This window comes from Acanthaster planci, linkage group LG21 (assembly GCF_054643075.1).
Source record: "Acanthaster planci isolate LZ-2023a linkage group LG21, COTS_SCS, whole genome shotgun sequence".
NCBI lineage: Eukaryota > Metazoa > Echinodermata > Asteroidea > Valvatida > Acanthasteridae > Acanthaster > Acanthaster planci.
Window position 1 is genome coordinate 10863198 of NC_141797.1, and position 13375 is coordinate 10876572.

General features: G+C 41.6%; 1 protein-coding gene across 6 annotated transcripts; it reads right to left on the minus strand.

Moving 5' to 3' along the window:
- Nucleotides 1-449: 449 nt before the first annotated feature.
- LOC110979964 (uncharacterized) lies at nucleotides 450-11150 on the minus strand. 6 transcript variants are annotated; one of them, XR_015423586.1, is made up of 6 exons: nucleotides 10500-11150; nucleotides 9764-9931; nucleotides 7289-7372; nucleotides 6968-7065; nucleotides 4906-5307; nucleotides 450-3478 (listed from the first exon to the last, which is right to left on the minus strand). XR_015423586.1 is itself a non-coding variant. In XM_087130960.1 (5 exons), exons 1-4 carry the CDS (start codon nucleotides 9803-9805, stop codon nucleotides 5199-5201), a joined length of 333 nt encoding a protein of 110 aa, XP_086987086.1. In that variant the 5' UTR covers nucleotides 9806-10084; the 3' UTR covers nucleotides 450-3478; nucleotides 4906-5198. The 6 variants fall into 6 exon arrangements, 1 of the variants encoding a protein (XP_086987086.1); XR_015423587.1 differs by lacking the exon at nucleotides 9764-9931 and having other exon boundaries at nucleotides 10500-10992; XR_015423585.1 differs by lacking the exons at nucleotides 9764-9931; nucleotides 10500-11150 and adding an exon at nucleotides 9469-9757.
- Nucleotides 11151-13375: the final 2225 nt, after the last annotated feature.

A 13375-nucleotide genomic window follows, 5' to 3' on the forward strand; every position in this document is an offset into this window, starting at 1 on the left:
TCATCCCTTCAAAGGGCTACAAAAGTTAGTGGGAAAATTCCAAAATTTTTAAGGCCCCACCCAAACTAGCGTATGTACATTATGTGACCCTCAATTCCAAAATCAGTCTGAAGTAGTTAATTTTAATGATTTGACTATCCTCCCTTATAGTGTTATTAACTTTAAAATGATCTACAAGGCCGATTGTGTTTTCAGAAGCCTTTGGTATTTAGAATCAAGGAAAGTTGTGAAATTTACATTGTTAAGGTGTGTACACTGGTGTCCTTTCCCAGGCTAACAAGCCTTCCGCCCAGTTTTGGAATGTTGACTCACTTTCATACAAGTCTAACATGGACCTGGTAATATTTCCAACAGTTTTCTAGTACAGCTATGCAGTTTAATTTGAGGGAAATGTTGACAGAACCTGGAATTGAGGCCATGTAAATGAAAGAAACATTGAGAAACCCACGTTTCCTAAGTACCAGCACTACAATTTATTGCTACGCAAAGGGAAAGATGAAGCATATATAATGTACATGTAGGGCCCATCCAATTCAGTTCAATAATTATGAAATATATTTACAGTATTCTTTTTAACTTTAACTCCCAAGGGTCATGTTTAAATCATTAAAATTGGAGGATTCAGGGCCATTAGGGTTTTACTAATTTTCACTCTGGAATGTGTATTTGTGCAAAATATGTCAATTGTAAACTTAGGGTCATGAAGCACAAAGCTTTCAAAATGTTTCCTTTGAGAGATCATAGGTAACTATCACTTGTTACAAAATGAGGAGACTTTCCTTAGCGTTTTAGAAGTTGGTGAAAAACAAACGGTTACTCAAATGTACGCTGTATTTTGTCATGATGGGGGGGAAGCAGAATAGAATTATGCATATCTACAGGCGATTAATATCGTACGAGGCAAAACTGAGAACAATAATCAGTATCTATGTTAACCTGAGTACATGCACAATCTGTGCACTATAGAAGTAAAACCTTAAAGGGTAGCTGCAGTCAATTTTTTTCAGTACAAACCTTCAAAATGCATTCTTCTGTCTCAGTTGACCTTATTTTCAACTTTCGTTTCACTATTTCAATGGGTTTATGCTAATGCGTGGTTCTATGTTCATGAGCAAAACTGATGTCTTTCCAGCTGGGAAGAAAGCCTAAATCTTACGTTGGGTTGTACACAAAAAGTCCTGTATTTCTGTAGATTTCATTCGACCAAAATTACATTTCTTTGCTTATTCACTGATTTTCTCATGTGTAGCAATAAGCAAGCATCAGTCCTTTTTTAGAAACATTTTCAGTGAGTAAATTCTGGGTTCTCACATTTGACAGAAAAACCTATGCACTAAACTTTGTCTTCCCTTCCTAACACCATTTGTCCATTTAACTAAATAGGAATGCAAAAGAGTTTTCATCTACTACAGAAGAGGACAAAGTTGCAAGAATATTTACTTTTATTAACACTCACACTCGCCTTCTTAAGTCTGAGTAATATAAGTCAGCATGACATCTTTTTACTGTAATATTTACCTTTATACATTTATTAACACTCACACTCACCTTCTTAAGTCTGAGTAATATAAGTCAGCATGACATCTTTTTACTGTAGTATTTACCTTTATACATTTATTAACACTCACACTCACCTTCTTAAGTCTGAGTAATATAAGTCAGCAAACATACTGTACCACGCTCTTACCCCAGCCATGTATTCATTTAAACCTTAATTATGATTGAAATCATCCCCAGCAATATTCTCACTGCGCTCAAATGATAAATAATGATAAAATGGCGAAATACACAAGCGTTGCCCTTAAATTCTGTTTTAATATCTATGTTGACATACATACGTTTCCAAGCTTCATTTACAAGCTGTTTGTAAATAAAGTAAGACATTTCTTCATAGTTCACTCAGTAGAGAAAGATAAACGGACAACCACAGAAGAAACTTGAGCTCAAACTGCACCTTAGTAAAGTTTTAGTTATCCTCATTTCCTTCGTCATCTTCAAATCCATCATCATCAGGATTGGCGAGATCGGTGTTGCCAGGGTTTTCTGCATGATGAACAATGTCATCATCCTGGTTCGCTCTACCCATCTGAAGGCTAGCCACATCAGGTGGGTTGCTAGGTCCTTTATAAGAGACAAAGATAGTTGCTATGACAGAACTTTGCACCTGCAACTCACATAAACCAAACACAATCTGCTTCATTTGTCATTTGAAGTCATTTGTAGGCCACATTTACATGGCTCCAGATTTTCCTTTTCAAACTGAATTTTATGACAGAAGGCCTGTATCTGTAACAACTAGCCAGTGATTTCCACAAAAAAGATCCAGAACCATATTTCTGGAGGCCCCCCAATTTGGAATTTTCATACTCCTGCAAGTTTTTATAACCTTTACGAGGGATGAGGCTATATGAATCCAGTTCTTTATCATTTTTTTTTTTACTTCATGCATAACCCTGTGGCCTTCATATTATTTATGTATTTATCTTATGACCTTTTATTTGACCTTTAAGCAATATTTACTAATGAATCATCACACATAAAGCAGTCACAAGCATTCCCACTGCTGCTGTTGTCAATAGCATTAGGCTCCTGTGTAAAAGAAGAAATCCTATACTCAATAACATTCTCCCATAAATACATGTAAGTCTTTTTCAGTATGCGAGCACACTCCGAGTTCCAATAATTTCTTCCTGAAATTTTAAAATTTAGGTCCAGACAGATAAAATAAGCAACAGACCATTCCCTGGCAAGACTGGACCTTTGTAAAGGCAACTACAAGTCCAAAGTCAATTTGGAACAAATTTGGCCGGATGTCCCTCCATGGAATCAACAGTCTACTTGCATATATTGTTTCTTGCATTAGAAGGATCCAGTGGCACATGGGGGCGGGGGCGGTTAGGAAGGATACTCCCATGATGACATTTTCAATAAAGAAGGCTTCCTAAGTGAGTAGGAAAGAAAGTTACCAGGATATTAATTTACCACATATTAGCACCGAAACCCTAACAAAAGAAAAAAATAACAAAATAAAACCCCCTAAGAAATCAAAATAAAAGCAAGAATGTGGGGACTGCTAAGGCTTTCGATATGTTTTCTCCCCTAACATCATGTTGAATTGGCCAGAAGACGCATTCACTTTGGAATTTACCAGCCCTGCCCCCCAAAAACAAATTACACTGGATACACCGCTGAAGAGAACTAACAAATTAGTTTCGACATTTAATTTCTGACCACCGATTTGTACATGAAGTAAAATCTCACAAGAAATTGTACCTACCTGAATCTGTGACGTGTCCCGCAGTGGCATGAGATTTACTACTCTGCACAATTCGCATCTACAGAGAGGACACTTCCAGTCCTTGGATACTTTTAACATTCTCATGAGACACCTACAACATGTGTAGTTGTGACACTTATTGCATACGGCTACTGGCATCCAGATGTTGTCTTCCGGCAGGCACACGGCGCAGTATTTAAACTGTAAGGAGTACACATATATACAACGGAACACATCCGCACATGTCTGTTTATTGTGAAGATTATTTTTACATGCAATATGAGAAACACTTACCAGTTTATGCTGACGTGAGAAACAATGCCCTTCATTTTACGGTATTTCGGTAAATGCCAGTTATATTTAGTTTTTCTTAATTGTTTTTGTTGTTTCTAAAGCACTGAAGGTCTGGCTGCAAACTTAAAATTTTTTTATGCTCTTTAAATTCACGTTTATTTTCAATGAAAAATGTAAAGCTGTTTTGCCTGTGCTTTAGGGGTGTGCCATCTGAAAGACGAGAACTGATGAGTTGACAACCATGCCTACATATACCTGACTTATATCTTGAATTTTTTTAATCACAAACAAGAACGTCCAACTTTATAAGCATTAGACCCTTAGCATACCCTTGATGAGAGTTTCAAGCTTTTAACACAAAAAGCTTGTGAGCTTACCAATAGATTACACAGCCAAATTTGAAATTCCCAAATAATTAATTCCCAAGTCAGTCCCCTGACATTCCCCTATTGTTCTAGCCACTGTGACCCTGACTTCTGACCTTTCACCCTGAAATTCAACAGGCTCCTTACGATCAGTAGGAATCCCATAGCAATATACCTAAACAACCATGCCGACATTTAAAATTCGACCTTGGCCTTTTTGGGGGGTCCCAATTTAATAGGTTTCTTAACATCAATACAAAAAAAATTGGAAGTTCATATGTAAAGTAATTCTCAAGATGTTGCACTTACAACAATATTCTGGACAAACTCTCCCACCCAAGGATGGAAAAGGCAGAAATGGTGTGTCCCTTTGACTCAGCATAAAAAATAAGTATTTGATAATTTTGACAACACAACTTTAATGAAATAACCAAAAACTGTTTCCATAAAAAAGATAAAACACTGAACAAATTCTGTAAATTAAAATCCCTAAATTTACAGATTAGTGTTTTTTTTAATTTTTGTAGAATCCATATTTAAGTGGAATAATTTAAATAATTCCGTGGGAAAAAAGAGAAATAAACTTACAGAAAAAATATTGAACAGAAAGAGAAAAAAAATGTTTTTAAATTTCACTGCTGGAACGTCATTCTCTGTAGTAAGTCAAACATCAACAGTGACGTATGAGGCTGTTCTGATTGCAAAAAATGTAACTGATGGAGTAACGATGAAAATGATTACAAACCAGTTTGGTGCCCAACATAATATACGCTGTAAGTAAAATGGCAAAATAGAAAGCAAATCCATAACAATATGAAAAGTACATTTCTTTATGGTAGATTTCAGAGAGCTGAATATGTGTTTCATCAGGTAAACAATATCATCAGGTTTAGACATTGTGAAACTTTGTTTTTATTTTTAATGTTACACGTATGAACCATCCTCAAATATAGCAAATAAACTAGTTACCAAGAACCGAATTGGTCGAACGACTTCATCGCCCTGTCGATCAGATCTTGCACATTGTTCACGGCAGTACAATTTCCTGCCACGGAGAATTCCATTTTCTCTATTTGTCGTCGCAGTAAACCACTGTTGATTGTGCTGGACAGCGTTGCCACATACGGGGCATTTCTCTATGTCTCGGTAGTTTGTCTGTTAAAAAAAATTATAATTATGTACGTGGTTGATTTTTCCCCTTTTTCTTTATATTTAATTTTGTCATGTTAAAAAATAGATCAAGGAACACAAATTCCAATATATTATGGTATAAATTCTGTGACCAACTGAAAAACAAACATGACAGTTACCCCAGAGAGTGAGCCAGTACTGGCGGAACTGCTTGAGGATCCGTGTCGATGGTTCTTTATTCTGCAATGAATTGAAGTTAGAGAGAAAAATTTTACACAACTCCTGTCGAAATTCTCTATTGTGACATTTTGTCCAGTTGTCGCTTAAAACATCATTGGCCGATACTTGTGGAATGAACTTTCCTAAACTGTGTACAGGTTCCGAAAAATAACTTGAACTATACACAATAACTTCCTTCTCACACATTCACACAAATAATTTGCACTTCACATCAGTTCTCTAAACTCTATATGGGCTTGATTTATTATTGACAGCAAGTGTGGCTAAAGCACAAGTACAAAACACTCATCATTCACACACTTTAAGCTTGGGTCTGATTCCTAGTCCCAGCCACAGGTAAAATTGTTTTTTCCCCCATGCTATGAAGACTTACTCTTTGTTTTATGACTTCATCTGCATAAAAATCAAAACATTACATCTTTGACTATGGCCAGGCTACTGCCCAGCAGACAGGCACCAGGTAGGGATTATTCAAACAGCATAAAAGATATCATGTCCTAGGTCTACAAAAGACAGAGCCTCTCGGCAAAAACTCACTTTCAAAAGGAGTGAATACTTTAGTTATAAAACAACTGTAAAGAATGTAAAACCACTCTTAAAAGAGTGAAAATTACCCTGAAAGCGTGCAAGCCATTCCAAAAGTGTGCAGTTAAGTTTTACCTTTCTAAGGAACCATATACACGAGACACAAAAGGGTTGTCCATTTCAGAGCGTGGCCACTCTATAGAATGGCAGGTCTAAGGGGCCCACTCTCTGGAAGTGTGACTTTTTCAATCTTTTGGCTTCAGATGTGTGTAGTAAGAAAACGTGACGGGTATACTAAAATATAACAAAGTGTCATAGGACACATACACCGATTCAAATGCAAGAAATTGTTTTTGAAAGCAATTTTTTACCATCCCTTTTTGATACAGCGAAAGCACTGCAATCACAGGTTAGCATGAATATGAAACTTAAGGCTTCAGCCCTTGTAACTAGCTGATGCACAATTTGCTTGTGGTCAGAAGTTTGTGAAACCCTTTGCTTAAGGACACAGCCTGACATTGCCACTTTATCAAGTCTCATCTCAGAACTTGCCTGTTCGTTCTGGTTTTTGAATAGATCCTCTCAAAGCGCAGTGATTAAAGACTTTTTACAAGATACTAGCACTTGAGAATTTATTCGTGTTGTTCTTTGCGGTTATTTTCATTATCATAAACATTACATGAAATGGAACTAAGAGACGAGAAGAGCTTACTGCCACTGCCTAGTGCCCAATGCTTAGGGAATAGAGGCACAATTACCGGTACAGGGAGGAAGTACTCCCAGTAAATGCCCTTGCCCCCGGATGCTCCCCCCCCCCCTTGAGATTCATGAACAACCTGTGCTGCAGCTCATTGTCTTTTGGTGCCTCTTGAAGAACATGTGTGCACCCCGGGTGCCCCCGGACATAATAGCCCTAGTTACCCCACTGCTACTGAACTGTGATTCAGGTGTGAATTAGGCAGATGTTTGGCCAGATGCCTTAATTACATCTTTAGCTCGGCCACATTGTATAGCTGCGTCCTTTGTCCAATGAAACTATTTCATTAATGTCTTCCAGAGATGTTGGATTTGCTGGCCATTTTAAATTAGGAATGATATTGTATTAAGAATTCAACATACTAGCTGCAGGGCCTACCTATCGGCACTTGCGGTTTCTTGTGGCACAATGTTCCCAGATGCAGGGACTTCAGATGGAGGCCGACTTAAACCGTCGGGTACATGCATATCATTTTCCTTGTACAAAAAAAGATCAATTTTCTATCAATCAATCTGACGAAGATTTCCAGAACTGTTATATTTATTCATCTGCTAAATAATCTTTAATTCTCCCATGAGAAAGATGGTAGTACCATTTCTGACGTGTTAGTAGTTTTCATTTTGAAAGAAACACATATTGTATGTATTGTATAAGAAGATACATGTAAATACGGACACTATCAAATGTTTCTGCACCCACCTCATTTGCAGCCTCCGCCCCCCGGGGGCTTTCATCGAGTTCAGTTCTTTCAATTTCCTCTGTATTCGCGCATGTAAAGTAGTCCTGCGCATGTCAGTAAATAAGAATACATAACTGTTGTATAAACGTTGGTTTAAAAAGAAAGTTTCCTGTAGGTAACAGGCTGGGATGTTTACAGTACAGTTGGTGTGACAATTCTGGATCGTTAGTCCAGATAGCGAGCTCACTGTACACCCAGCCCCATGTTCAAGTTGGAATTTCTGTGGCATACTTGTGTTGCCAAATTCTCCCTTACACCTTTGATACAAAACAGTAAGATCAGGAGATCACGTTGCACCCTGGAGTGGTCGCGCCCATGTTTTCACACAGGCTGAATATCTTAGAGGGGAAATCAGATAGGGGGCCAAGACCCTATTAAACAAGGAGCAACTTGACCGTTTATATTAACATTCTGAGAAGTGTGACTGGATAAGAGACAGTTCAATTCAGATTGGTCAAGAGTTTCGGCGAGCTCGCAGCTCACCACTCGCACAGTATAGTACCAAGTCCTGGGAGATTCTTTTGGGCAACTTTCACAAGGAATATACCATAGAATGGATGGGGGTGTTGAAAAAAATTGTTGGAAATCGAATTTACATGCCGTATTTACGTCTTTTGACTCTGACTGAAAGGTATTTATGAATGGGAATAAGTGTGCTCAGCCGGTCTAACGTTCAAGACCAGCTAAGGAGACTGAATGCTGAATAAGTCATCGTCTGCGGCCAAGCACATATTTATTCCTTTTTCCCCCGTTTTCATTTTTTCACACTCCGTATGAATTTTCGCCCGACCTGTACATTACACGGACGCCCTTTGTATGGTTAAGTATGGTACCCTGTACGAGAGCCTATCCAGTTGGCACCCATGCTTCAGGGTGCAGTGTCCCAATTCAAGGAAAATTCTCCGCCAGGCGGAGGCGCACAAAAAGTACCCCCCAGAGATTGTTTCGAAAAGAGGGGTCTGTTTGGGCCAAGAAATGGTGGAATTGTGTCAGTATGGCCCAGGATCATCTCTGTAGATTCAGGGGCACCCATCTGGGGGCAAAGCAGACAAAAATAGGATTGAAAATTAGTCAGAAGAGCCCCCAGAAGGTGAGGGATGTCATTTGAAAAATGGCCGCTGGGAGGGCTTGGCAACATTCACTTTTTGGGGGGTGAGTTTGTTTTGGGCGGATAATTAAAAAATTCATTGGTTAACCTACTAAAAATTGAAAATCAAATGAAATCTGATGGACCAAACAACACATTGATTTTTGTTTGAGAGGCCTCAGGGACTTCAGTTGCCTGCCATGGGGCTCCAAACTTGGTTGATTTTACACTATTTTCAATGGAGCTTGAATTAGTTCACTGCACCCTTCAGCACCTACGAATCTGCGAGACCTACGAATCCAAATGCAGCCAGAATAATTGGACGGCCGAATCCACACGGTCTTGCTTGTATGTAGCGCCGCTACAGAACTGAGCATGCGCATTAACGAGCAAAAGTTCATAAACGAGCAAAAGGTACGCTGTGAAAGCATCACATGTCCGGCCGTGTACGTGTACGCGTAAAACAGGACAGAACACCTGCACGCTTTCCTCTGTGAAGCACAGTGTAGCACCGGGTTTGTGCATAAGTCTATTGTGCACTTTTTTGCTACACGCCCTGGCCCCTTCCTTTTCATTGTCTGTTAGCACTGTGTAGCACGTTGTCCGTGTAGCACTTTGCCTATTGTTATCCAAATTATTCCCTTTTCCAGAAGATCTCCAAGACTAATGTGGTGTACTAATGTCATGGTTGCATTCCTTCCTCCATGGTATCGGCCTACAGTTTTAACAGTCATAACGGCACGATTGCAGTATACCCCGCCACTCACATTGCCCACTCGTAGCCGCGAATTTGCGGATACATATCACCGTATCCGTCCGCGTTGCCACTCCCGGCCCCGCGCCCGGTTCCCACATTTGAGTTACTAAATTCTTCCGCCTTCCCCATTCACATGCACTTTGCGTATACACGACGCGCAAGGCCCACTTTCCTGTCCCTGTATACATGTGTACGTATCCGCGTAGCCGCTCCCAGAGACCAACTTTGGACTTTAATACAAAAATTTTGGTCTTGGGCCCTGGTGAGTAACGATTTCAATACTAGACAGCACGTACCTTTATATGCAGAGTGTATATAGAGTGTATTTTCGCTCAGCGGGGTATTGTGCAACTACTCCGTCGTAACACAGTTCATGATCCAGTCCTAATGCAGCCCTAGGGGATTTATTATTTCTACCTTAAATATGCAGAACAATGAAAGGGCCTAATGATTCCAAACAATACAATTGTTATAAATATTCCAACTAAACAGATACTGACTTTACAAGAGGATTAGTCAAGGAATTCGAAGATAAAAATGGAAATAAATTTAACGTTTATAAAAGTTAATCCTATCTGATTCAGTACTTACCATGATCATAAACGTGCAAAGTGACGGGTTTCCCGATTTCATTATTTGCTGATGTCACCCATGGCCTGATTGTTGCGCGTAGGGTAGTAAACAGACCCCCAAAAAATCTCACGTTCTTTTTTTTTATAGAAAATATTTCTCAGTTCAAAGCTTGAGAATTTGATATACCTAACAGGGAAAATTAAAAACACGGAGATGACTGAGAACTTGTATTTTTCTACTTTTGGATGAAATTGGACCCTAAAATGGCTCTATTTTCCGCTAGAGTGGAGGCACCTTTTTCAAAATGTCGGTGGACTTCATGACATCTCAGGGGTGATTCAAAAGGTTGCAAACAGCATGCAATACCTGCTACAGTGACGTCATGTCTGTTTAAACCAGGCCCACTGCACATTCACTGTCCCTAGAGTTATATGTATTGATCGCCGGTTACTGGAACTATGGAACCGGAAGTTAACGCACAACTTCAGCGATCGTCCAATGGGACGGTAAATCGTGGCGTGTCTGCCTTTGCGACGAAGTCACTTATGAACAGGATTCTATCGTCTTTTCACAAAATCAAGGAAAATGTGAAATACCATAATGAGGCATTATCAGTATTCAAGGTGTTTTGAATTATGTTTGGGCGAGGCTATAGCATTAGGCATTCAGTTCCAAACACCCCCCATTGTCCTCCCTGCTTGAGTTCATCTGGGAAACCCCCTTTTGATGTCTAAACATATCAGCTTTTACGTACCTAGTACGGCCGGGTCCGAATCACTCTGCTGCAGCTCGAAATTACACACGACTCCATTGGAGCCGCACCATGGGCTCGTGTGTAATAGTAGTGCGTAATGCGGACACCGTACAGTGCTATTTAGTACCACTTCAGAGGAAGTTTTCTGTGGCTGGCCACAGGGGTGCACCCAGAGACATAAAAATGCAATTGCAGAGACCGCCAGATCCTATTAAAAACTACAGAAGTTTTCCGTGATGCGCGCCGCGCCGACTAAAATCAAAACTAATAGAAGGGAGAATTCACCCCTCGGTATAGGGAATTTACGCAAAGTTGAAAAATTCCGGCCCAAATATTCAATGAAGCCGCTGGATTGAAGAAAAACATGCCGTGTTTGTATTTTCGAAATGATGGTTTCCAATATTTCAAAAGAAAAGATAGCAGTACCGAAGAGCGAAAACGGTGATGTGGGGAACATTATGTAAAATGCAGGTAATGTTATTGCGTTGCGCGTAATGCGGGCATTAAATGCGCAATCAGCCACCGTTTCGCCCGTTGTTTGCTTATTCGCTCTTTGTACGCTGCTGCAATAGGCAAGCAGAGCTTCGATCTGGCAGAACGCGGTTCAGTGATTCGACAAGAATTTAAATCAGTGCTCTGAAATAAATGATTGCCGAGCTTTCGGTAACTGAGTAACTTCTTCAGGGCAAGCAGATTCAGTTCTGAATGAACGCAGAAAAATCCACTTTCATTCCCCCTGGATGCAGCGTTCCAAGTTCGGAAATGACGCGCTGCTCCAGTTCCTGTCGCTGTACACCAGATGACGCTTTCCGCGGGTTGCAGACGCCCGTGACGTCACCGACGGTCTGTGGCGGCGTGCAGAAGTGCTGCGCAACAGTGAGACCAGGTGTTTGTTGGCGCACACTGCGCATATGTTCCACGCAGCGGTCACCAAGGCGACGCTTGGTCTCTCCGATGAACACTTTACCACAGCGACGACATGTAATGCAATAAACCACATTACTAGTAATGCATGTATGATCCCCGCGTATTCTGTAGCTACCGTGGGGGCCGACAACCGACATGCTGTTAACTATGTAGGGGCAGGTGTTACATCTGGGGCGCTGACAAGGGGAATTGCTGCCTGCTTTTGACGGCCGAAACGGAATCCAACCGGGAACGTACAACCATGTCCCCGACGGAACGATCGCGCCTAAATGCGCAAATCGGCGGTTCGGCGAAAATGGAAACTGTGGCCGCTTCATTACCGAGTGTACGAAAATGTTTGAGAAGAACATTACGTACCAGGATGTTTCGAGGGTGGTATGTGAGTTCGGGGGGACGCGATTACGTTGCTTGGGTTTCTGAGCCGTTTCGCGCGGGATTTAAGATACAGCTTTGAAGGCAGCGTCTGTGATAGCCGGAGGGTAACCGCGCTGACGAAAGAAACCTAGCAATTCCTTCCCACTTGCAGAGAACTCTGCATGGCTACTACAAATCCTACGCAGTCGAAGACACTGGACGCGCACGTCGAGGAAGGTAACAGAGTGTTGTGACACATCAGATGTGTAGCGCAGTGCTGTGTGAAAAGCATCCGCAAATGCTGAGAAATTATCAACGTCATCACGCGAACCGGCAGTAGCACCAACTATGCCATCGATGTATCGCCGGTACATTAACGGCTGCACGCCCTGATACTGGGTCAGCATCTGCTCCTTGATGTGGCCAACAAACAGACAGGCATGACTTGGTCCCATCAGTGTCCCCATAGCCACACCACTGGTCTGAATGTAGTGCTCACCGTTAAACGCGAAGTTGTTCAACGTGAGCACCAACTCAGCCAGACGGAGCAGGGTGCTGGTAGGAGGATCCTGAGGCTGGCGGAGATCTAGGTAGTGTTTGAGCGCAGCCAATTCACCTGCGTGGGGAATGAATGTGTAAAGAGGTCTCACATCCATGTTGAAAAGAAAGTTGGATGTACCTGGGAATTCAAATTCATCTAACAGACGTAGGCGTGATTAGTATCCTTGACATAGCTGGGGAGCGTTTTGACAACGGGTGTTAGAATGGTGTCAAGGAAGTTGGACATCAATTCAGTAGGACCACTACAAGCAGCCACGATGGGGCGGCCTGGATTTCCGGATTTGTGAATTTTGGGTTGGAAGTAGAAGGCTGCCGTGCGTGGGTTGGGAACGACCAGTTTGGTTGCGTTAGAGGGAGGTCACCTGAGTCAATTAAACCTCGGACAGTGCTAGCAACAATATCTTGATGCTCTCGTGTGAGATCGCGGTCAACCTTAGCGTAGGACGCAACGTCAGACAGTTGAGGTTCCGCTTCAGCGACATACAAGTCCTTACCACCGTAGCGCCTCCCTTGTCCGCCCTCTTTAATGACGATGGATTCATCGTTCTTAATGAGATCTGAGTGCTTCGCGTTCAGCCGATGAGATGTTGATGCGCTTGAGGCTGGGTTTGAATTTAAGGCGTGTGATTTCCACGCGGCAGTTTTCAATGACGCAGTCGAGGGTTTTGTTAAGACCGGATGCTGGACACCACGTGGACTTGGTGGGCGCAAGCTTAGAAATTACCTTAGACAAGTCTACATTCTGAGTAGACGTACCCGAATCAGAACGTACTAACCTGCAGGAATCCTTGTAGTGGAAGAAGACTCGCAAACGCATACGGCGGAAGAACTTCTCGACGTCCTGACGGTTGGTGAACTTGTCCCATCGGTTCGTCACAGGGATGAAATTCAGTCCACGATCCAGGACAGAACGTTGGCCATCAATTAGGGGAAGATCTGATGGGATGACGTAACTACCAAACTCTTTGGGTTAGCGTTGTTCTTTGACGTGGGCGTACAATGAGATTTGTCTGATTTGAGCTTGGAGTACTTAG